Source organism: Cryptomeria japonica, chromosome 9, assembly GCF_030272615.1.
Source record: "Cryptomeria japonica chromosome 9, Sugi_1.0, whole genome shotgun sequence".
Taxonomy (NCBI): Eukaryota; Viridiplantae; Streptophyta; class Pinopsida; order Cupressales; family Cupressaceae; genus Cryptomeria; species Cryptomeria japonica.
In genome coordinates, this window is record NC_081413.1 from 490,622,113 (window position 1) to 490,648,919 (window position 26,807).

Consider the following 26,807-nt stretch of genomic DNA (forward strand, 5'->3'; position numbering starts at 1 on the left):
TTTTTTTTGAAAGTGCATTATTTTTTGTCTACTCTCAGAATATGCTATCAGTTTGCAGCAATTGTGGGTAGAAATTGTACTTTCATCATATGGTCTTATTTGACCAATTTGGCATTTGTCTTGCATAGATCTATCTTTCTGATCTGTTGCTTTGGAGTTCTCAACCTATTGGGGCAGTTGTAAAACAAAATCAGAAGTCCACCTTGCCATTTTTTGCAAATGGCCTATTGTACACGCACTACATATAAAGTGTCAAAATCATCATTTTTGGGGGGTTACTTTGATTGAGTGAATTTGGTGGGTGTCTCTTGTGCTTTTGTGCTCTTGTGTTCCTTCCTTTTTGCTACTATGGGTTCTTCTAAGTTTCCTCTCTTAACTCCTCATAATTATGCTACTTGGAAAATTGATGCATGGAGTAAACTTATGGAAAAAGGACTAACTCATTACATTGATGGAACTATTGTTGCTCCCGCTGATCCTAAGGTTGATCCAGTTGGTCACTTGGATTGGCTCACTAAAAATATCATGGCAATTGGTACCTTAAGAAAGTATGTATCAAAGGATCTCATTTTTCATATTGAGAAGTGTACTCTAATCAAGGATGCTTGGCAAAAGTTTCAAGACTTGTATGGTCAAGTTGATGAGATTAGGGGATATCAAATTGATAGTGATCTCACCATGTTAGATCCCAAGAACTTTGATACTATAAAAGATTATGTCACTAAGGCAAATGAGTTGAGGGCACAACTCAAAGATTGTGGCATTGATAAGAAGGATACTCAATTGATTTTCAACTTGATAGGCAAGTTTCCACAAGAATATGCAGCATTTGTTTCTAGTTTCCAAACCCATAGGATGACAATGGGTTCAAGCTACACAATGCCTACATTTGATGCTTTCAATGAAATGTTGATGATGGAACAAACTAAGTTGATAAGCATGGGCATTCTTAAGGCTTCTAAGTCTCAAGCATTAGTGGCAAATCAAGGGAACAAAGGAAATCAAGGAAGGACAACTCAAACAAGAAGAAATGGCAATCAAAGCCTAAGGACAAAGCATCATCCTCTCCACAACAAGGAGATACATCCTCTTCCAAGAGGGATAATTCACCAAAGAGGGAGAAACCTACTTGTGCCTATTGTAAAAAGTTTGGTCATGAGGAGCGTCATTGCCATTCTAAGAAGATTGATGAGCTCATACATATCCTCAAAAAGCATAACATTGATTTGCCTAATGTCTACAAGAAGGATGATTCATCAACTTCCACTTCCTCACATTCAAAAGGAAAAGGGCAAGCATTCATGGCTTCTACAAGTGGGAAGACTCACTCTTTTGGGACAAGAAAAGGAAAAGCTTTATGTGCTACTATCAGTCATGATTCAGAGAGATGGCCTCTAGATTCAGGGGCTTCTCATCATATGGCATCTTCGTAGTCTATGTTCTCTACATTTGAGCCTTGCACCATGCCGCAGATTTTGATGGGCAATCATATATACATGGATGTGATTGGGAAAGGATCTATTGACATTGGGGATAACTCCTTCAATGATGTGTTGTGTGTACCCCACTTGACAAACAATCTCCTTTCTATCTATCAAATCACACATGGCGCAACTAAGAGAGTTGTGGAGTTCACACCTGAGTCAGTTTTCATTCAAGACTTGGAGACTAGAGCTATCATTGCGACTGGGGTGGTTGATCATGCATCTTGGTTATACTCCTTTTCAGATTTTGTTGATGATGATGATTTCACATTTGATGATTCTACACATGTTGATCACACTTCTTGTGATGGTTCAAATTTTGAGAACTTTGGGCACTTGAACATGGGGATTCTCACATGTGACCCCGTTCTTGAGCCTTGCATTTCATCTCCTCATATTGATATCACATCACCTATTGCACCTGATGATGCGGATAGTGCGACAGTTTTGCCTTCATGTGATTCAGTGCAGCAGGATATTCATTGTCTTCCAGCTTCAGATTCATGGGATGATTACTTGACAGACATTGCAAGTTTGTTTGTGGAATCCTACATTGCAGATTTGGGAGACATCATTGATGACATTCATCTTCTCTTTGACGAAGGTGATCTTTCTTCGATTGTTGCGAGGGAACACTCTGACCCTCTTGTTCATTCTCTACATGATCATTCTTCCGAGGTTGACATGATTGTGGATACTTATGTACAGCAATTGGAGGAGGTCTCTTTATTTTTTGAGGAGACATGTGAGTCTTTGGGACATGTTCTACATCCATCTCCACTAGATCTTGGAGTGCCTTTTTTAGCAGTGTGGCACAGTTTACCACCTTTGGAAGGGGTATCTTTCAACATCGACATGGGTACACTTGATCAGTTTTCAGAGATTCCTTTCATCATGAGTTTTCTTCATACATCTTCCCTTCATGATTGGGGAGACTTCATGGATACACCTTTGGTTTTTCCTAAGGGGAGGAATGTTGTTCGACGTTCGTGGAGTAGTTTCTTCATACATCGAGCTTCTATCATTGGTGCAGATTCAACATTGAGGGGGGGCTTCCTAGCTTCTCTTCTTCTCTCATATGGGGGGGAATTTTTCCTCACATGGGGTTTTGTCTTTCACATACTTCTATGAGAGTTCTTTGTATCTAGTTTTTCATCTCTCTTTTGGGGGAGGGTTTTTTCCCATTGGGTTTTTCTCTCTTTCCCCACTTTGGGAGAGATTTCATTGCATTGGTTTGCATGCATTTGCATTTGTACATGGGTACCTGTTGTGACCATTTCACACATCGGCCCATTAAAATGGGGACCCCCTCTTTTTTCGCTTTTGTTTTGCCTGTTCTTCTCTCTGCTTTTAGGGTTTTGAGTGAGTGAGTGGTCTGTCTGGGCTAGGGCTAGGCCTTAGGGGTTTCTTTTGGACATTATTCAAGCTAAGTCCAGTCAAATTTTGAAAGTTATTAAGCATCCTTCCAAGGATTGAGATTGAGACGATAAGGTAAGTCTGTCAGGAAGTCAGATAGGTCCCAGGTTAGGTCTAGTCAGGGTTTTTTGAGGTAAAATCCAAATTTTGTCTAAGTGTTAGCATTTTGAAGATGGAATTGTGTATTCTTGCCTAGGTGAATTTTGATCATTTTTCGGAGACAAGATGATGCCTGAAACAGAGAAATCGTCCCTGTCCTTCACTGGAGGCCCAAGGCGAATTTCATTCTAGGTGCAATTTCTTATTTTGCGAGGGCTTGCTAACTGATTCCTAGCCTTGAAGATGACCTAACTCTGCCTTGTGAAATGTTTGGAGACTTAAATTTTGAATGGATTAGCCAGAAAGGACAAAATCGCTCCTATCCCTCACTCAGGGACCAGGGCGAAAATGTTATTTTATGCATATTTGTCACTGACTTTTCTATTTTGTTTTTTGCAGGGTCTCCAGGAAAGAGAATTGGACATGACTTGATACTTTTGAAGATTTTGAAGGCATGGAAATGAAGCACTTTGGCCTAGAAGACAATAGGCACTCCTGTCCCTCACTGAAGGACCGGAGCTTGAATTTCAAATTTGCACTATTTTTGCAAAATTAAAGTGATTTTACGATTTGAAGAGGTCAAGGGAAGCATGTTTTGTCCATTGAATATAATTTAAGTGGTCCACAAAGGAGTAAATCAACCCAAATGACAATAGGCGCTCCTGTCCCTCACTGAAGGACCATGGCGTTTTTTCAAAGTTTCTCCTCTTTGTTTGAGATTTTATGGCAAAACTTGACTTGGATGGGAAGGACGAATGATGTTTTATGCCTTAGACGCGATTGAAGGTTTAAAAGACAAGGAAATATACAATGAAGTAAAAGGGCGCTCCTGTCCCTCTCCAAGGGTCCAGAGCAATTTTCTAAAAAGTGTAAATTTCTTGCAAATACAAGGCAAGTGTTGTGATCGAAATTAATGGAAGAAGACATGATTAGCCCATTGAAGATAATTTGGAAGGCTAGCAAAGGACAGACAAACTTGAATTTGCAAAAAAGCGCTCCTATCCCTCACCAAGGGACCAGGGCGAAAAACATATTATCTAGCTTTTCTCTCCAAATTTGGACAAATCTAGGCCAAGGCGCAAGTTTGAAATAATGTTTAAAATGCTTCGAGGTGGAATTGAGATGCAAGAGTTGCAAATTTTGATGACAATTGGCAAAAGCGCTCCTGTCCCTCTCCAAGGGACCAGGGCGAAATTTCTAAATGTGCCCATCTACCTTACATTTTGAATTGATAATTTTGTTCCCAAGACTCAAGAGGTAGTGAAATGTGATATTCTACGCTTGGAGGGTAATTTGAAGATTGATGTGATCAAGAATTTGTGCAATGGACTCAAAAGCGCTCTTGTCCCTCACTGAAGGACCAGGGCGATTTTTATGAAATCAACAATTTCCCTCCGAGATTATGCTAAGGCAAGGTTGTGAGAGATGGGAAGGATCTTCTAAAGCATGGTGAACAAAGATTTGACTTCAAAATTTGAGAATCCTAGCCTAAAATACAAAAGGCGCTCCTGTCCTTCACTGGAGGACTAGGGCAAAAATCTTGGGAGAGCCTATTTTGCCTTGTAGTAACAAGTTAAGCATGCATAGAATGAACGAAGGGGATCATCGCTTACCCCACAACGAGAATTGGCAATTAAAGGATGAAGGATCAAGGACAAAAGTGAAAAATCGCTCCTGCCTCTCTCCAAGGGTCCAAGGCGAAAAGTCTTAAAGGCACATTCCTTCTACAAATCAAGCGAGTTAAATTCAAGACTCCAATTGAAAATGCCATTTTAAAATGCCTAGATGGAGTTTTGAACGTGAAAATGAAGAATGCAAGGTTTAAATTGCAAGTTCGTTTCTGTCCCTCTCCAAGGGACCAGAGCGAAGTTATTGGCATTCTTTATTTTTGCCATATCCCAACGTGGATATCCTACAAATCGCATTATATGCCAAAATCACCAACTTCGAAGTATTTAAAAAAAAAATTAATTAAGTTGGCATTTAATAAAAGACGCATGGGCATTTAATAAATTAATTTTGAGCCTCAAAAATCGAAGTTTTTATTAGAAAGGCATTTAAAATTAATTTTATTAAATTAAAATTAAAAGATGGAGCGCTTGGAGGTTTATTTTCATTCACTTTATCAAGTCGACCTCTTGTTTTTGCAATTTTATTTATTTTTTTAAGCCTATTTCATCAAGTCGGCCTATGGGGAGGTAAAGTGATGAGCGCCCTATATAATAGGGGTATTTGGAGCAATTTTAAGCAATCATTCATTCATTACTTCAAGTGCGATTTGAAGATCAACAAGGGAGTGCGAAATCTGGTCTAGTTGGAGCGAATTTGTCCAAAGTATTGAAGACTAGAGGTGGTGGAGTTGATGCTTGTGAAGACTAAGGGAGGTGCATTTTGCTAAAGGAAGGACTTCGATCTACATTTTGCCTAGCCAAAATTCACCTTATTTTTGCATCATTTTTTAGAATTAATTCTCAAGTGGAGGTATGGCGAGATCATCCTAGTCCCAATGTTGAAGTTTTGAATTTTGAACTTTAGTTTTTGAAAATTGCGTAGTTAATTAGGAAATGATAACTCAAGATTTATCCTGAAGTTTCCTAATTAATATCTTTTGTCTTCCTTTTGAATCTTCCTTGCTACTCTCTTAAATATATTACTCATTATGAAATGTTGTGTAGGTGTCAAGATGGCGACTCCAAAGGCAGGAGCATCTACTAGTCGTCCAGCCCTCATGAAGGAAGATCAGAGGAACGAAGAATTGGAGACCAAGATCGTGTCCAAGTGGAGCAATATTGGAGATATCAACTTGGGAAACTTCAGTGTCAAGAAGTTTCGAGAGGTCCCTTACATTGGCAAGCCATCACCTATCGCAAAGAGAATAATTGAAAGTGGCATCATCAAGGCGGCCGGTTTCTCTCCAGCAGTCCAGTGCCATGAGCTGATGATCAAGTGTGCTCGCCATTATGACCCACAATCAAGATCAATCGTATCCAAGGAAGGGAACACTTCGGCATACCTTTCGGAGGAGGCTATAAGTGAAGCTCTCCATCTTCCAGAGCATAAAGATATGATTTACAAAAGCCTAGAAGGAGCCCGGTCAATGTATGAAGATGATCCGAACACTTGCTTGAGCATCATCAATAAGAATTGGTTACTCAAAAGTCGTCCTCGCCTGAGCAAGATTCCCAACACACCACATAGGATCGACTTCCAGGAGGAATACAGAGATTTGATAACTTTGCTCAATCGAGTTACAGGGGCTCCTCAAGCCTTCTATTTTGAGAAGTGGATGTTCTATTTCATCCAAGTGATAGTTCAAGGGAAAGGAACAATCCATTGGGCTAGAATTATTAGCCATTGCCTGGATGTACAGTTAAGAAGACTAAAGCCTACCAAGTCATGTCACATGAGCTCATACGTCATATATGCCTTGATCAGGAGTTTCGAATATGCAGGACTACCTCACAGAGGAGTGATCGGAAGAGGACCCAGAGAAGTGAGAGTTTGTGACTCTTATGTTCATTTGCATCATCCACCTGGAAGTGACTACAAGTTAGTCAATGATACCTTCACGATGAACATCACTAGGATATTGCAAGGCGGGATTCACAATCGACTATCTCTGGATGCACAAGAGCTTGTGAAGAGGTATGGTGCTTGGTTCATCCAGTTTCAAAAGTTTACTTATATCAGAGTTCATGGGTGTCCTTCACCTCCCTACATGTTGCTGAGGTATCCGACAGACAGGATAGTGCTACTCGAGGTGACTAGGCAGTTGGCAGACTATGCGAAGGCATTCAAACACAGGCATAGAAATGGAATTCCCGTGTCCATCATAGTGGGGAATTCAGTTAAGGTATGTCCTAATGCTCTAGCCTTGGATGATGCAGAGAGGGAGTTGGCCTCATATTCATTCACGTTCTTTGCCTTAAGGGAGAATTTTGATCCTTATGGGTATATAGAAGAGACATATGGTAGGAAGTACAAGCACGAATTTCAGGTAGAAGACTTTTGGATGAATCTCTCAAGTGATTTAGAAGTGAAAAGAAAGATGCATTCCAGATTACCTTTAGATTTCATCAGGAAATGCAAAGTTTACAGACTAGCCGATCAAGCTCAGGACAGTGGCAAACATCTCCAGTCATCCTATGACAGAGAGGACAAAGCAGTGAAGATAGATTGGAACGAGCCTGAGATTTCAGACTTGAGAGCTTTGATGGCTCCAGTTTTGTCATGTACTCGCAGATGGGTGGATGTACAACATCAAAAGTTAAGAGAACAGAACGTACCAATGACTTTTACTTTAGACGAAAAACCAGAAGAAGGAGGAGCAAGTGCAAGTGAAGGCAATTCTCATCCTAGAGGCACGAAGATGAAAGAAAGACCTGAGAAAAGGGAACCCTCCAAGAAGAAGCAAGAGGCCAATCGAGATCGCTCATCAGGTACATCATCCCGACATGAGAAAAGGACAAGTCAAGTTGAAGGACAAGAGATGACGATGCCTGAGGTGGATGAATCTATGGAGACAATAGTACAGAATGATAAACCTGAAAAGGGGAAGGCACCTCAGCATTCATCAAGTCAATCCCCCCAAGTCAATGAGCTACATGAAGAGAAGAATGATGATAAAGTGACATCTCCTCTCCGGGAAAACGAACCATTGCCTAAAGAAATACAAGTTAGGGAGACGAGATCCGCCATTCCAGATTGGTTGAAGGAGAGACTGACAAGTGTGATTGTGATTGAGGATGAAGATAATGTAATTGACTTAGAGAGCCTTGTAGGAAATTCTCAGGAAGTAACGGAGAAGAAGAAGGCCACCAAGATGTCCAAGATGATCAGAGATGAAACAGGGTCCAAGAAGTTGCAGATAGCTAGACCAGCAGTGGACAAGTATGAAGGTGAAATTCTCGCAGAAGAGTATGATGTAGAAACATTTGAGCTTGGTCCACTCACTGCTGAGCAGGCACTGGATGAGGCAACCGATTCATTTGAAGTACTTGAAGACAAGCTTAAGGAAGAAATGGACAAGAATAGAAAGCTTGAGAGAGAGAGAGGTGCTTGGAGAGATTACTTTAGCCATCTCAATCAGCCCTTGGGACGTCAGGATCCAGCAGTGTCTCCTATGCAAGCACTTCCCCTTGAATCAGTTGGCGAGGCAGAGAGAGTCAAGAGCCTGGTTCAGCTTATGAGCTCTTGGATTGACAAATCCCACACAGTAGCCGTTGAATTTACAACAAGAATGATGCAAAGAATCCACCGAGCTATCCAGGTCCCTGAGATCGTCCACAACCTAATGATAATGGTAGCCGCTTTCGTTCATACTAGAGATGTTATCATTCCTGTCCTGCAAGTGATCAGGCAAACACCAAGGAAGATTCTGGCACAAGAAAAGATAATGGATGGAGGAACTCATAATTTACTTCAGTGGTCAACTCTACTCTAGATGAAGGAGGTTCTTTTCGAGGACATCAGCACCAAATGCAATCAAGTTGAGGGCGTCATCCATCCAATTCAGGACAAGGTGTTTGAGGTGTTGTGTACCATTCTTGGCAGGAGGATCGAAGTTGAGACAGATGTGGATCTTCAAGAGTTGGAAGAAAGAGTCAAGGTCATCTTTTGCAAAGATGAGAATATCATCACAGATGGGCAACGGGATCAAATGTTCGCTACTATGCTCCTGATTGAGAAGATCAAAGAATTCGAACCTGGATGGGATGCGACTCTTCTCAAGGCCTTTGATCAAGTTATTCATTTAGAGGAACGAATGAGGAATCTTCCCGAGATTCCTATTGCTAAGATTGAAGGAATTGTGTCCAGATTCATTGCATATGCTAAGAAAGAGCATTGGAAAGGGAATAAGGTTCTAGAAGAGAGGTTGTTATAAAATGATGTGGCATCTTAATTATCATTGGTCTATGTTCCCTCGATTTTTGTGCCAATTAAATATTTGGCTATGCATTTAATAATGTTCTACTAAAAAGGGAACTTTTTGTAACAAACCCTAATTAGGGTTTAGGTGTCAAAATCTCAGCCGTTGATCTTCTTTTGATCTGGGCCGTTCATTGTAATTGAGGATGCTATATATACCCTCACTCATTTTCATTTTGTTATTAGATATTAGAGATTGGATAGTTAGAAATTAGAAGATTAGAGCTTTTGGAGAGAAGAAAGTTATTTTGTAGCAAGATTGAGCATTGAAGAGAGAATTTCAAGCAATTGTTGTCTATTTTGGCTTTGAGATCAATAAAATATTGAAGTTATGGTGTTTTATTGCAATTCTTGTGGCTATCTTCATGGTTGTTTACTTTCTTGAATCATTCTCAGTCGAGGTAGTATTTAAGTTTGAAGGACTAAGTGTTGGGCTTGATCTTTGGTGAGATTCACGTTCCAAACCACTAGCTTCTTACTGATTGTAAGGACGCCTTGTGTGGTCAACTGGAGATATTTGGATTGCTTAAACCTTCAATCATTATTGAACTATTGATATGTATCTTCATGGTAGTGTCTATAATTCTTGATGATTCGAAAAATCACTAATCACCTTAGAAGATCGCATCAATTCCAGTAGAGTTGTAATTGCTTGGCAGTTCGAAAACGTAAGGCCCCTTGAAGAAACAGCATTTACAATGACCACTGGTGCTTATCCACACGTAGAGATCCTACAACGAAGAACCTTGAAGTCACCCTGATTGATCCTTTCTCGCGATATCTTCAGCATTCAGAGGCTTTATTCAAGAGAGGATAAGGTACCCTTGGGTATTTTGTTTGATAGTGTACAAAATACACATCAACAGTACCTAACATGGCCTAGTAGTCGGGACCCATCTTGCATTGCTTAGTTGCATTGTAGACTTAAGTGCATTCCCCTAAGTTGCACTTAAGGGGGGGTGTTGGTGTAAATAATTATTCATCATGGATATTATTACACTTTACTTAAGTTTACTTAAGGAAATGCATTTCATAGTAGTTTGGGTATGAGACACTTGGGTGTTTGTGCCACATTGGGATAGTGTGTGTAGGAGAATTTCCACCTTTTATGGTGTTGATCTTGTTGTTACACTCCACATTCAGTGGCTGATCCACCTCATGTGGACTATTATATTGTTTCTCCTACCTACCTACCCTTGTTTCTTATTGAGCCACATGTCATGTTTGTGTGCTCACATATCCCTAGCCTTGCCTATATAAGCAAGCTCATCTACATTGTATGTAATTGAACAATTGATCATTTATCTATTGATGAGAATACAGTTTATTCTTATCTTATATTTTGTCTCTCTATTGTACTTTTCATTGAGCTCTTGATCTTGGCAAAATCTCACAATCTCCTATCTTGGATCCATCATTTATGCCCTGTAATTAAGATGGATTTTGCAAAAGTGGAAGTTCTTCTCAAATGATTGACTCATACCATCAGAGTCAGAGTTTTCTCAATCTTCAAACTTCCAACACAATTTATCCTTGGCTACCTTTGCATTGTAAATGATGTTCAATTTACAATTCAATATGCAAGATGTATTCTAATTTGTATTCTCTCTATCTATGTATTATCTATTTATATCATAAATCTGACTATCTTCTTTTGTATGGCAGGTGAGAGGAGTATTTATCGATTTCAATATCCTTCTCACAAATATCGATTGATATATATATGCAAGAGGGGAGGATCAAGCAATGCCTTGACCGGTCATGTCTTATGGACATGACCGGTCAGGGCATTACTTGATCGCACCCTTTGATGTATAATTATCAATCGGTGTTTATTCTAATCAACAGCCCGATACCATTCGGGGTCTATGTAACTAGAGTTCAATGCCAATCGGTATTCACGTGGCATGTTAACCGATGCCAATCGGTGTTTGGGTGACATGTTAACCGATGTCAATCGATGTCTAAGTTGACCAATACCAATCACTAACTAATAGTTATAGACCAAGCGGTGCATACTTTGCCACCCGATAACAATCCGATAATCATCATTTGTTTACTGTTGTGAAGATATCCGATATAAATCGGGATACATGGTTAACTCTATAATAATCGGTGATCACTGTTATAATGCAAACCGATATACTATGCTATGATATGATTATCGATATTGATCGATTAAGTAGATTGGACATATACAACTAAAGAATGATCATCAAATGAAATAGCTTGAAGTTTTCCTTATAGTTTATCGATAGAATAAATGATTGAATGAGAGACTTCATTTATCTCTCATTCAATCATTTATCTTACCGAAGCTACCATACATTAACACTCCCTCTTAGCTAGGTAAGATAAATGAAAACAATATATCAAGCATCACAATTCAAATGAAGGTTAGTATTCTTTACACAATCTAACTTTCTAGGAAATCATATCACCTAATCACATGATATGAAGTATCACCTAAACACATGATACAAAATGTCCATCACGTCAATCTTGTGATGACAGGATATCACCTAAACATGTGATATCAATATTGCCTAAACACGCAATACTCAAGGATAATCATATGAGAAAAGATTCAATTCTCATCTTTATCCAAGTTGTGGTATGTGCATTAACATCTTATACAAATGTTTTACCACAACACAATCATGTCACATCTATGACACACCAAAGATCCAACATGATAATTGGTTTGGACATCATAAGATTGTCACCTTATAATGTCTCCATATAGGTGTTCATTATCTTGAGAGATTGTCACCTCTTAGATATGAACCCAGGGGATAAAATCCAAAATGTCCTATCATGACAAAGAAGTTTACACATTAAACATCTTATTGATATGTAAATACAGATTACAAAGCAAATTACCTTTCTATCATACCTAAACCTTTTCTGAAGTGATCAACCTTCACTTTAGAAAGAGGTTTGGTCAGAATATCTGTCGTTTGATCTCCTGTACAAACATATTCTAATTGAATCATATTTTTGTCTACCATATCTCACACAGTGGTATGGAATCTCGATATGCTTGGATCTGTCATGGAACATTGGATTTACTGAAAGTTTTACGCAGCTCTGATTGTCACAATGTATAACAGTGGGTTTCATAGGTTCTCCAAACAACCCCACAAGCAACTTCCTAAGCCATATTGCCTCTCGGGCAGCCATAGAAGTTGCAATGTATTCTGCCTCGGTGGAGCTTTGAGCTACAGAGGACTGCTTCCTGCTGATCCAAGACATCATAGCTGAACCTAGACTGAAGCAACACCCTGAAGTGCTTTTTCTATCAGTTACACTTCCAGCCCAATCTGAGTCTGTAAATCCATGTAGGTCTATATCAACTTTCTCATATTTGAGACCAAGGTTTAGGGTACCTTGTAGGTATCTCATGATGTGTTTTACTGCAACCAGGTGTATCTCCTTAGGTTCACACATAAATTGACTTAAAGCATTAACTGCATAACAAATATATGGCCTTGTATTCACTAGGTACATCAGGGACCCAATTATCTGTCTGTATTCGGTAGCGTCAGTGGGTTGTGACTCTGTTGCTGCTTCTTTAAGTTTGTGTAAGTTGGTTTCCATAGGAGAGGTCATGAGCCTACAGTTTAGCATTCCGAATCTCTTCAAAATATCCAAGGTATACTTTCCTTGGTTTAGTATAATGTTGTCAGAATTCTGCCATACTTCCAATCCTAGGAAGTAATGGAGGAGTCCCAAGTCCTTCATATCAAATTCTTTGGATAAATCTTTCTTGCATTGATCTATAAGGTGATCATTTCTTGTGATTAATAAGTCATCAACATATAAAATCAATATTAGCATATCACTTTTATTTCTTTTGTAGTAGAGATTAGGATCTGCATCATTCTTAGAGAAGCCTAGTCGTGAGAGATAGGTGTCAATTCTTTCATACCAGGCCCTAGCAGCCTGTTTAAGCCCATAGAGAGCTTTCTTGAGTCTACACACATGAGACTCTACATCATGAATTTCAAACCCTTCAGGTTGCTCTAAGTAGACTTCTTCTGAGATCTCACCATTCAAAAATGTTGTCTTAACATCCATTTGGTGTACCTTCCACCCCTTTGTTGCTGCAATGGCTAATATGGCTCTTACTGATGTATACCTGGCAACAGGTGCAAAAGTTTCTTCATAATCTATTCCTTCCCTTTGTGAGAACCCTCTAGCTACAAATCTAGCCTTGTGTTTTTCAATACTATCGTCTGCAGCATGTTTGATCTTAAAGAGCCATTTAGATGAAACAACAGATTTCTTAGTTGGCCTAGGAACAATCTCCCAAACATCATTTTTCATAATGGACTGATACTCTTCAGACATGGCATCCTTCCATACTTGATGTTTAAGTGCATATGATACATTGTTTGGTTTGGCTTTAGAAAGATCATTCATAAGGGCAACATAGCTAGTGAATTTATTAGGCTTTTTGCTTTCCTTGAAGGTCCCTGAAGGAGCAACAAACTTCTGAGCTTCTGCTACAGTCTTGGTGGCCCATAGTGGTCTTTTCTTGAGGTTTTCTCTAGATAGACTTTGAGTTTCACTTATAGTTTCCTCAGGATTCTCCCTCTGAAGCTCAGGAGTAGGATCTTTATCTATGCTAGGGGTAGGGATATAGACTTCAGGGTCTAGAGAGCTTTGGGCTCTTTTGAAAGCTAAGTCTTCTTCAAAGATCACATCCCTACTTAGTTCAATATTCTTTTGACCAGGTATATAGATCATGTAGGCTTTGGAGGTTTCACTATATCCTACAAGGATTCCCCTTTTTCCAGAAGGCTCTAATTTTAATCTTTTCTCCTTAGGTACATGAATATAGACAGGGCATCCAAATATCCTAAGGTGGCTAATATCAGGTTTTGATTTGGTAAAGACTTCCTCAGGAGTCTTATCTTCAAGATGGGAGTGATGACATCTGTTTTGGATATATACAGCAGTGCTAGTTGCTTTTGCCTAAAGATTGACATTTAGATTCTGATCAAGAATCATAGCTTTGGCAGCTTCAACGATTGTCCTATTTTTCCTCTCAACTATCCCATTTTGTTGAGGGTTATAAGGTATTGTTAACTCCCTCTTAATCCGTGAATTTTTACAAAACTCTTTAAATAATTCTAATGTGTATTCCCCCCCATTATCAGTTCTTAGGGTTTTAATTTTATTTCCTTAGTTCTCTGTTAGTGATTTGAATTATTTAAACCTATTAAGGATCTCTTCCAATTCTTTACATTTCAGAAAGTATATCCAAGTTTTCCTAGAGTAGTCATCAACAAATATTACATAATACAAAAATCCCACCAAGGAAGGTACGGACATGGGTCCTCATACATCAAAATGAACTAACTCTAAAATTTTACTTGTTTTCCTAGTACTATTCTGAAAAGCACCCTTAGTATTTTTACCTAGGGCACATCCTTTGCATGCCCCTGAATGATATTGCTTTAACTTAGGTAGACTGTGACAAGGTCTCCCATTGATGATAAAGCTCTAAAATTTAAGTGGCCTAGTCTTCTATGCTAGACTTCATTAGCATCTGTAGTTTCATGGATTAGGACTAAGTTGGGCTCTGTGCATAGCTCATACAAGTAGTCTTGTCTTTGACCAATCGTTTTAGCTTTCTTGATGGATGAATTCTTTGGCCAAGCCAATACTCTGTTGTCCATGAAGGTCACTCTGTATCCATTGTCCTCTAGTGCTGATATTGAGACTAGATTTCTCTTGATACCTGGAACATATAGTACTCCTTTAAGTTGTAATGATACACCTCACTTTAATTTGATGGTGCAGGTTCCAACTCCTTTGATTGGATGTGTAGAGTCATCTCCGATAGTTACTTCCTCATCATTCTCCTCTTTCATGGAGTCTAGCACTTCTCTGAATCCTATAATGTGTCTGGATGAGCCACTGTCGATCACCCAGGAGTTAACTTTGTTTGATGCTTGGTTTGTGAGTGCTGAATAGAGTACATACTTCTCGTGGTCCTCTTCCCTTTTAGATTTTCCTGTTTTGGCAAATGTGGCTTGCTTAGCTCTTTCTGGACATTTGGCAACATAGTGCCCAAATTTATCACATCTGTAACATTGAATCTGAGAAAGGTCCTTCTCGAAGGTGTTCTTGCCGTGACGACTTTTTCTCTTTCTGAATTGTTTCTGCTTGCTTTTCTTGTTTGAGTTCGTATTTAGTACTTGGAGATCTTCATCTATATTCTTTTGCTTGATCCCTTTCTTATTTTGCCTTGATTCCTCTTGGAGACAATCAACCTTTAGCCTATCGAATTTTGGAAATTCATCCCTCGCATTGATGCCTTGGACGAATGTTTCCCATATGCTAGGCAACCCATCTAGAGAAATGAGTGTTAATTCTTTGCTTTGGATCTCATATCCAAGGGTTGTCAGTTCATCCCTTAGGGCAGATATTCCCATGAAGTAGGCATTGACTGATTCTCCTTTGATCATGGCTATGTGATTTATTTCTCTTTTTAAAGCCAAGGTTCTACTGGCATTAGATATCTCAAATGCATCTTCAAGTGCTTTGAACATGTTGAAGGTTGTTTCATGTTTCCTTATGATAAGCATAATATTATTTCTTACCCCATCAACTATGATATTGATTGCCTTTTCATTTCCCTCTCTCCAAGTTGTTTTGTCAGGTTCAGTCTCAAGTTCTACAGTTTCAGTTTTTACAAATGATTCGAATTTATTTTCTTTTAGAATCATTTGAATTCTAAACTTCCATGCTAAGAAGTCATCACCTCCTCCGAGTCTGTCTTCAAATCTGATAGCGCTAGCCATTGAAAGAATTGTGATGTTGAATATATGCTTGATTTGAATTTTCCGTAAAATTGAACAGCCTCAGGTTCGATTTAATTATAGCTCCGATACCATGAAAATGATGTTCAATTTACAATTCAATATGCAAGATGTATTCTAATTTGTATTCTCACTATCTATGTATTATCTATTTATATTATAAATCTGACTATCTTCTTTTGTATGGCAGGTGAGAGGAGTATTTATCGATTTCAATATCCTTCTCACAAATATCGATTGATATATATATGCAAGAGGGGAGGATCAAGCAATGCCTTGACCGGTCATGTCTCAAGACATTACTTGATCGCACCCTTTGATGTATAATTATCAATCGGTGTTTATTCTAATCAACAGCCTAATACTAATCGGGGTCTACGTAACTAGTGTTCAATGCCATTCGGTATTCACGTGGCATGTTAACCGATGCCAATCGGTGTTTGCGTGACATGTTAACCGATGTCAATCGGTGTCTAAGTTGACCGATACCAATCATTAACTAATAGTTATAAACCAAGCGGTGCATACTTTGCCACCCGATAACAATCCGAAAATCATCATTTGTTTACTGTTGTGAAGATGTCCGATATAAATCAGGATACATGGTTAACCCGATAATAGTCAGTGATCACTATTATAATGCAAACCGATATACTATGCTATGATATGATTATCGATATTGATCGATTAAGTAGATTGGACATATACAACTGAAGAATGATCATCAAATGAAATAGCTTGAAGTTTTCCTGATGGTTTATCGATAGGATAAATGATTGAATGAGAGACTTCATTTATCTCTCATTCAATCATTTATCTTACCGAAGCTACCATACATTAACATGCATCAATTGACAAAAACTAATATAGTGTTTCAATGGATAGAGGAACATTCCTATGCCTTCAACATATTGAAGAAAAAATTATGTTATGCACCTGTTCTTGTACTACCTGATCTATCACAGCCTTTTGAGAGAGAGACATATGCTTCACAGTTTGCACTTGCAGCCATTACAAAGCAGAATAATCATCTAGTGACTTCTTATTTTGAGATTTTCTCTACAGATTGTTTAAGTTGTCCTACTCTGGCTCACTCTTTGAATGTTGTCGTCATTTCAAATCTTGAATTTCGGACTCAAGCTGCTTGTTATGTTGATGACCCAGATTTTGGACAAGCATATGCATGTCTATGCACTCTTGCTTCTTCCAATTAGGCATCTTTTCAGTATTTTCATAACAAGGAGGATTACTCTACAAGGAGCCACACCCTACTCACTATGAGCCATAGGTTATTAATCTTGTAGAGTAATCCTCCTTGTTATGAAAATACTGAAAAGATTCTTCTCAAGGAGCCACACCCTACTCACTATGGTGGTCATTTCAGCAAGCAGAAGACACTCATCATTTGTGGTGTTTCCTCCATTGGTCTCACATGCAGTGTCATGTCCTACAGTTCTTGAGACATGTAGTCTGTTGCCACTCCAAACCAGTAAAAAGTAATTTGGGCTTGAGTGTTCCTTTACCCATTCACACTCATCCTTAGGAAAGCATTTCCAAGGACCTCATTAGTGGCTTTTCAATGAGGGGTCCACTGCCATGTTTGTGCCTTTGTGGCTGTCAATCGTTTCAACAAAATGACAAAGTTCATTGCTTACGGCAAGACTAATTTTGTGAGCAACATAGCCCAATTGTTGTCTTGACTCTGTTTGTGATCCTTTGTTCTACTTACCAGTGATGTTTCTGACCATGACTCACATTTTGTGGGCCATTCCTAGCATTTCTTGTGGATAATTTCAGAAGTTTCACTTAACTTTTCCACTACCTTTCCCCTACAGTGAGATGGTCAAACTGAAATCATCAATCGCACTCTTGTGCAGAGTCTCCAAAATTACCACCTTACTTTTCCCACTAAATGGGATATGAGTCTTGCCAACATTGAGCATGTCTACAACTGAGCAATCCATTCTTCTACAAGTAATTTGCCTTTTTAGGTCTATCATGCTTTTCAACCTTTGGCTCCCTATGGCTGGCCCTTATCCTTGCCTTCTTCAGTCTAAACTGTTTAAATTCTTGTGAAGACTCAAGAGAAGCAGACGCAACTCATGGATCTTTGTTGTGTCCCTAGCCATTTTCAGGTTCCAGACAAAGTATGGTTATACTTGAACAAATGTTATTACTGGGAGCAAGCACACAGTAAGGTTAAACCTCTTCACTGTGAACCTCATGCTATTCTCCAACAAGCATTCAATAATGCTTTTGGACTCTATCTTCTAGCACAATTAGCATTCACTCTGTTGTCAATGTCAATCTCCTCAAACACTGCCATGTTGACATTGGAATTTGAGTTTCCCATCAGCCATCGTTTAGTTGCCATTCCTGATTTTCAGCTTATGCTGGGTGCCAATTTTGTTTTCAACATCAAGACTTGCCAGAGCTGCCCTCAATCACTTCATACCTTGTTGCCAAACAAGGTCAGCTTCCACATCAGGCCTGATAGATTTCTCAACATCATGCCTGATAGATTTCTCACCATCAGAAAATGCTTCTATTGTTGGGAAGAATGATGAGGATTCATAGGGTTAAGGGTACATAAGAAAGATGTAGGTTAGCTTCAATTATAATTTCCTCTCATTATTTAAATATTTTATTTTTTATCCTATGTAAAAAATAAAAAGGTGGATTCCTAGTTGTTAGCTTGTTAGCATAAGTTAACTAATTGTTGATTTGTTTTGATTTCGGTTCTCATGTTGTTTTTGACCCTGCCAGTATCATAGTTCGGGGATTTTCTAAATCTCATAATATACACATTTATGCCTATATAATCTTTTGTAAGTTTTTAAAAAGTTAATCAAGCTTGTAGCTTCTTTTCAAAGAAACTTTCTTGTCACATATTGAAGACCTCTGACTGCTACACTGCTGGGTTCCATAAAGTATATATTTCAGTTTCCAACTAAACTTCTATTGAAGTGTAACAAAGTTTCTTACAACATCCAACTACAATATTTACTAAGAATATTATCATGTAAAACCACCAATATGACTGCAGTTAAAGATTTCTTTCCATGTTTCACAAAGCAATCTAAATGAATGCTTAAGGAGCACAAATTTGAAGTGAAAATAGTCTACAAGGCATTAATAAATGAATGAGTATGATGAACTTCTCAAAATGAAATGCAAATGTATTCTAGATTGCCATTTCCATGAGCTCAGTTCACTTATCTGACCATCAGAAACCTAATTGCCTCTTGAGAACCCTGTAGTTCCTTTAAACATCTATAATCCTTTAAGTTTAACCTACCAAATATCACATAAACAGAGCATATTGCAGCTATATCGCACTGCGAAAAAACTGCCACACATCAAGCAAAATTGTTACCTCCTAAAGCAAAGCTTCAAACTGTAAGAATCTACTTAAGAAAATATCAAGATTTTTTTTATGCCTTCTCATTCTTTCTTTCCATATAGTTTAATAATTATTGTATTTTGAATTCCACCTAAACTTTTGACAGCAATAAAGCATTAACATCATTGTAATAATCTAGCACACATACTAATATCAGCATTTAATCTTAAAGAAGCCTGAAAATGCAGAAAACTCAACAAATTGTGGCATAAATGAACTCAAAACAAATTTTCCATCTCTGTCTGAGTTCCAACAAATGACTATAATCTAGAAACATAGATCTAGCAAATCAAACAGAATCTCTCCATCCTATTTATATAGAGATCATCTATGGATAAAACATTAGTAGCTAGTAGGACTACCCAAATTACAATAGCCTAAGTTATGCCATATCTCATAAAATAAGTTACCGACCTCCTGTGCTTCTGTAAATTCTGTCCTTGTCAAATCTATAATAACCCTGTTTTCCAGAAGCTGCACAAGAAGCATTAGATAAACACCTGCCATCCAAATTGCCCAATGTTGCAAATCCACCTCTGTAAAAACCAATAATATGACAAAATCAGTTGTCACTCCATTAATCAAAAGCATCAACCATGACTTGTGTCATACTTAATTTATTAGGGTAGAAAGCTTTAATGATTTTTGCTTGAGAAAGACTTGGAACCAAAAACAAAAACATTTATAATGAACAGAGACCACATGTGAACTGTCCTGATTCTTAACAAATGGCACAACCCCTTTATATGAGCGCATATGCAAGAAGTCTGCAGTCTACAAGAATGTTAATGTATTTCCATGAAAACCGAATGAGGAAATAAAATAACATAATGCAATACAGAACCCTACTAATGAATACATTTTAAGAAGTTTTCTCTAAACTTCCATAATTGATAAGATTTGGACCTTTTCTATTCAGCTTAATGTAGCATAGTTTTAGAATCCATTCCTCTGGCAACAAATAAGAAAACCAACAATTTAAATTAACTCACCTTTCACATTCCCACTTATTCCAAGCTTCCCTAGCTCCTCTGTACTTGACCACAGAAAGCAAAGTCATGTGAGATGTTCATGGAAATTAATAGCACAACAAAAGAAAAAAATAACAGAAAAGTATAATATTTTTCAACCTTCAATGCATGATATTCCTGACTCAATTCTCTTTATACATTCTTTAAACGTTCCCTTAGGCCGCATATATAAAACTGCCATAAGATCAACTAATACATAAACTGCACTCTTTGGTAACCACTCTCCATTTAGTGGAGGAGGTCCTAATTCCAGTTTTTCTTTCCAAATTGATCTAGGATTCCCAAAACTAGAGGGCTCTGCAAATTGGCCATTGTGGTCCATTTTTGACTTCTGCACCTTATGTAACTCCTCCTGTAGTTTCTTTTGCTTCTCAGACAGTTCTGACCTTTTCCTTTCCTGCAAACCAGGTCGAGAAAGTGTATTCTCTACACTCTTAAGTTCTGTACTTAATTCCTTGAATCGTTCTGTTTGTTGCATATCATTTTGTAAAGCAGCATCCAAGGCAGTAACATGCTTTTGGGCCTCTTTGTAATCACATATACGTAAAAGGTAAAAGGTGTGCAGCAACTCATTATAAAGTTGCAGACCACGACACAAATTTTTCTGAAAAGCATAAAGAGGACATGTCAGTTATAAAAAGAAAAAAAATCATTTCAGAACAACACAACAAGCATATATGATTTCCCTAATTTACAAATTAATATTCCATGTATATAGATATGGCCTAAATGCTATAATATACATGTTTGCATAGGTATTTTGTGTAAGAACCCCACTGGTTCTAACTCTTCTAGTGATTCAAATGCTATCTTGTTTTTGTATTTTCAAAGGTTTTGAAGAATTTTAAGCAAAAAATAACAAGTGTGCTAGGCAAGAATTGCACATAAAACTGAATAGACAAGAAATGAGGAGCAACTGCAACTATATCATGAATAAGGTAACTGCTACAAATAATTCTAATGCTAATTGCTGTTAAATTTTGATCAGATTGGTCTCCCAACAATGTGTTTAATCAGTTAAGAATATTATTCGCCACTCAAGGTTATGATATTGCTGAAGATGGTTAATGATCTGCAATATGTATTTGATCTTCTAATCTGTACGTATATTTCTGAAGAATAAACTTTATGTGGAGAGCAAAAATCTCCAATATATTATGGCCCAATCTGATATAGAGATTGTATGACCTGATATAGGAATGAATTATCGAGTTGCTGGCTATATCATTATTGAGGTAACATTACAATCGAAGTCCTCTCTTTAAATATGAAGCAATAGACTTATACATAAGTCATGACTCATTCCAAGAACCACAACTATTACCGATTCATAATTGAATCGGTTTATACATGTAAACCGATTCAATTATAGTCGGTTAGAATTAAACCGAATCAATATGTATAATCGGTTATACATTCTTAACCGATTCAATATAGTTAAACCAATGTAATACATAATCGATTATACATAATTAAATCAGATTCAAATCATAATTAAACCGATATAATCCATAATCGGTTATACATAGGAAACCGATCATTGTTAGTGTAGTCACAATTCAGTATAAATGATATCAGCAAATGATAGAAATCAGATCTATGAATGAGACCATGATTACGCATAGTCCGAAGATAGAGTCATTAAATATGTAAGGCCGATAGGCCATTCACATATTTAATTTCTGTAGTCAGAAGGATAACTTCCGAAGCTACAACATTAACACTCCCTCTTAGCTAGGGAGGGATCCTTCATAACCTTTATAAGTTACATCACCTCATTGTGATGATTTTTCACAATAGCCACATCTATATGTGGAAGAGAAAGATATCACCTCACTGTAATATCAAGTGTTATAGCATGTCCACAGATATCATGTCACATGATATCCACCATAAATCTCTTAATGTAATACCCACCATTATGGCTTGTCCACGGATATCACGTCTCATGATATCCACCATTATGGCATATTCAAGAATATTACTTCATGGCATGTTCACGGATATTACGTCACACAATATCCACCATGAATATCTCTTTATGTAATATCCACCATCAAGGCTTATGCACGGATATCACGTCTCATGATATCCACCATTATGGTATATCCATAGATATTACTTCTAGAGATATCAACTATCATGACATATCCATAGATATCACGTGTCATGATATCCATCATAATGGTGTGATCAATCAATATTGTAAGATCGTCACCTTACAATAATGATCAGATAGACAAATGTTTATCATTGAGAGATTGTCACCTCACAATGATATCCACCATGGCTCATCCAGAGGGTTAAAACACAAGTACAAGAAGGTCATCATGGTTTCTCTCACGAGATGTTGTCATGGAGTCATACACATGACATTAATCATGAACCATATCAAATTAATAAGTTGCATTAATAAGAGTTTACACTTTAAACATCTTATAATAAAAAAGAAAACACTAGTATATTAAACAATACAACCAAATCAATGATGTTGAGACTCAATCTTAGCTAGGACTACATTTTCCACCATACCAAGCTTATCTTGAAAGTACACAAACTTTATTCTGGAGAGAGGCTTGGTGAGAATGTTTGCCATCAATTCATTAGTACTAATGTTTCTTAACTGAATAACATACCTTTCCACTTGACCTCCACATGCTTTGACCTTTCATGAAATACAAGGTTGAGGTCTGCATCACTCTTGGTGTATTCCAAGCTCATCAAATATTCATCAATCCAGAAATATCATGACTTAGGAGTCAGCACAAAGGGCCTCTTAGTCTACATGGGACTCCATCCCATGAATCATAATCTTTTGACTGATCACTAGAGAAATCATCTCGACATAGTCCACTCCCTTTGAATCAATATGACCAAGATTCTCGGTAATCAATCGAAGCATATCTTCTTAGTTTCTCCCTCTGTCACAGAAGCATCCCTTGCTCATAAGGACCCAATAATAGAAGATATCTTGCTTCAAGAGACTCATTTTCTAGAATGATCCTCATATGTCTGAAAGTACAAGATCCAAAATCACAATGGAATTGTTGTCATAAGATCAAGCCCTAGACAGGAATATGACCAACCTAAGATTTAGAACAAAATCCCCTAGCAGTACGCTCCCTCTCACTTGGAGAGCCCTCTTGTCTCAACTTTGCTTTGTAACCCTAGATGTCATCATCCCTTGTACGAATGCCTCAATAATTACCTCCAATGGACTATTGCACTTTAGCAGGTAAATATATAAAAATGGAAATGTAAAATTTCAGAATCTCCACTAAAGTCCTTTGTATATTCCTCCTGAATTTCAATCTCTTCATCACAATTTGAACTTCAAAACTCTATAACCTGAAAGGCAACAGGTTCTGATTCTAAAGATGTCCTATATGTAAGGGACAAGTTGCTCATAGTAAATTGAAGAAATTAAAAAAAAACAAGATATCCAAAAGTAGCTTGTCGTAAGCGAACATCTGCTGATAATGTTGTTTCACAAATAACATGCATAATGTAATTGCATGAATTAATAACTACATATGAAAATCATGAACATTATTCAATCATAAAAACTTATCTCTTTCAAGTCAGAATATGAATCCATCTGAATCCTTTTGTGGAAGAGTTTCACCAACATCTGCAATGGAAGCTTGAGGGATAGTCCTAGTAGGACATTGCATTGCATAGTGACCATATTTGTCACATCTAAAGAATTGGATTTCTAAAAATTTTGAATGTAGGAGCACCATTAGATTCCTTATCTTTCTTCCTTTTGAAATGTCCTTTCTTACCTTTCATCTTTGTGGAGTGGGAGGCAAGAACATGAATATCCTCATTTATGGAGCTTTGGCCAATGCCTCTGATAGCCAATCTAGACTCTTCTTGAATGCAATCTTGCTTTAAGCGATCAAACTTAGGAAGTTTTGATCTTGCACTTCTTCCTTGAATAAATGCCTCCCATGAGGAGGGGAGACCATTTAGTACCAGCATGGTTAACTCTTTGCTCTCTATTGTGTGACCAATAGTAGAGAGTTGATCTTTCAATTCAATAATCCTCATGAAGTATGAGGTGATGAATTCGCCTTTTGTCATTTTGACATGATGGAGTTGTTGCTTTAGAGCAAGAGCTCGGCTTTTGTTGTTAATCGCATACATGTTCTCTAGATATTTGAACATGCCATAGGCAGTCTCCATCTTGGAGATAGTTGGCACAATATTATCTTTTACTGAGTCAGCTAACATCTTCATGGCTTTATTGTTCTTTCTCATCCATTAAAGTTTTTCATCTTCTTCTTCTGGTTCCGATATGGCTTTCTTCACAAATCCATCTAATTCGTTTTCACTTAAAGCAAGCATGATCCTAAACTTCCAAGATACAAAGTTGGAAGCTCCTTCAAGACGATCCTCAAATCTAACACCATTCACCATTTTGATGTTTAGAAGGGAGTTGAGGAATTCGAGGATATATAGAGAGTAGTCTCACCTATATAAATCTGATCTGATCTTTTCCTTTGCTGGCTCTGATACCATGTTAAATTTTGATCAGATTGGTCACCCAACAATGTGTTTAATCAGTTAAGAATATTATTCGCCACTCAAGGTTATGATATTGCTGAAGATGGTTAATGATCTGCAATATGTATTTGATCTTCTAATCTGTACGTACATTTCTGAAGAATAAACTTTATGTGGAGAGCAAAAATCTCCAATATATTATGGCCCGATCTGATATAGAGATTGTACGATCTGATATAAGAATGAATTATCGAGTTGTTGGATATATCATTATTGAGGTAACATTACAATCGAAGTCCTATCTCTTTAAATATGAAGCAAATAGACTTATACATTAGTCGTGACTCATTCCAAGAACCACAACTATTACCGATTCATAATTGAATCGGTTTATACATGTAAACCGATTCAATTATAGTCAATTAGAATTAAACCGAATCAATATGTATAATCGGTTATACATTCTTAACCGATTCAATATAATTAAACTAATGTAATACATAATCGGTTATACATAATTAAATCAGATTCAAATCATAATTAAACCGATATAATCCATAATCCGTTATACATAGGAAACCGATCATTGTTAGTGTAGTCATAATTCAGTATAAATGATATCGGCAAATGATAGAAATCAGATCTATGAATGAGACCATGATTACGCATAGTCCGGAGATGGTCATTAACTATGTAAGGCCGATAGGCCATTCACATATTTGATTTTTGTAGTCAAAAGGATAACTTCCGAAGCTACAACATTAACAATTGCATACCCGGAGGTCCTCAGCTTATTTTAAATAAAGAATTCTGGAGTTTGCCAAACAAAACTGGGAAACTGACCAAAATGAGTCTACAAGTCCAGGATGTGAATTCTCCAAGCCAGAAAGCTGATGGAATTGCCTGAATAGCCTAGGCGTTGGGAATGGTGCAACCAAAATACAAAATAATAAGGCATTTCAGCCCTCCAGGTCAAACGCCCCTTTCTAGAACCCACGTGCCAAGCTGGAAACTGTACAGCCAAAAAGAAAGGATAGTATGGCTGGCTTATTGAATTAAATATGCTGCAATTGGGACGTCTAAACCTGAATGCCCCTTTTCCTTATTCAAAATCTGCAAATAACTGAAGGAAATAACTTCTAATGTAGCACAGTAAGACTCCTGAATGAAGCCCTCTCAGTGGCAATTATTCAGTTGCTCTTTCACAGCCTCAAAATCACAAATCCATGAAGAATTTTCGTTCTTCAATAGCAAACCCTTTGAAACCCTTGTCTCAAAAAATCAACAGAGCAAAACCAAGCAATTTCAAATAATCAACAATAATAGAGTTTGAATTGCTTTTTTCCCTTATAACCCCAAATGGCACGAATTCCAACAAAGTAAGCCCAATTGCCTTTTAAAATACATTAAACGTATTTCAATTATTTTACATAGTTCTAAAATGAATTTGGGCGAGCTTTTTCATTTAAGTGATTTTTAAAGTCACTTTATAATATTTAAGTGGCTTTTTAATTTATATAAAGTCACTTTATGACTTTATAATATCCATAAAAGTTAATCAAATAACTTAACCACTAAAATATTGATATCTCCCTCAATATTCAATCTTTTGATGAGTCGTCTGAAGCTAGGGTCAACGCTATATAATCCCCATGTGTCCAAGTGCCTTGACTAAAAATAACACTACTGCCAAATTGACTTACTATAAATAGTAAGTTCCTCTACTGAGCCCATACACTGATTGCAAAGGCTTGGAATTGAAACCAAGACTGGAAAGACTAAACTAAAGAAGTGGAACTGCCCCTAAGACTCTCTATCCAAACATGTTAGCCTACGAGAGTCCAAATAATAGGCTAGCCCATCAGCAACTGATGCTGACTAGAGTGGGGACATTACATTTTGGACTCACTACAATAGAGGTTGTGTCACAAAAAACATATTCACAAACACAATCAAAGGGAAAAATCAAGATATAGATAATTGAATGTGTGCTTGCATGCTTTTCAACCATTGCAAATTTCCTAGATTAAATCCAAATCTAAGGTGTGAAAAACGTTCAAAGTGGGTACTAGCAATAAATAGCCCACAATGTTTGATGTTATAT

The 26,807-nt window shown here is 37.5% G+C and overlaps 1 protein-coding gene across 1 annotated transcript in view; it reads right to left on the reverse strand.

Moving 5' to 3' along the window:
- Positions 1-26,807, reverse strand: part of LOC131079690 (sister chromatid cohesion protein SCC4) — a 147,938-nt gene that overhangs the window by 18,242 nt on the left and 102,889 nt on the right. The window contains exons 5-7 of the mRNA XM_058017713.2: positions 20,294-20,798; positions 20,156-20,194; positions 19,578-19,699 (exon numbers count right to left, since the gene is read on the reverse strand). Of these exons, the coding sequence (XP_057873696.1) occupies positions 19,578-19,699; positions 20,156-20,194; positions 20,294-20,798 (666 nt within the window). The remainder of the gene's footprint in view (positions 1-19,577; positions 19,700-20,155; positions 20,195-20,293; positions 20,799-26,807) is intronic.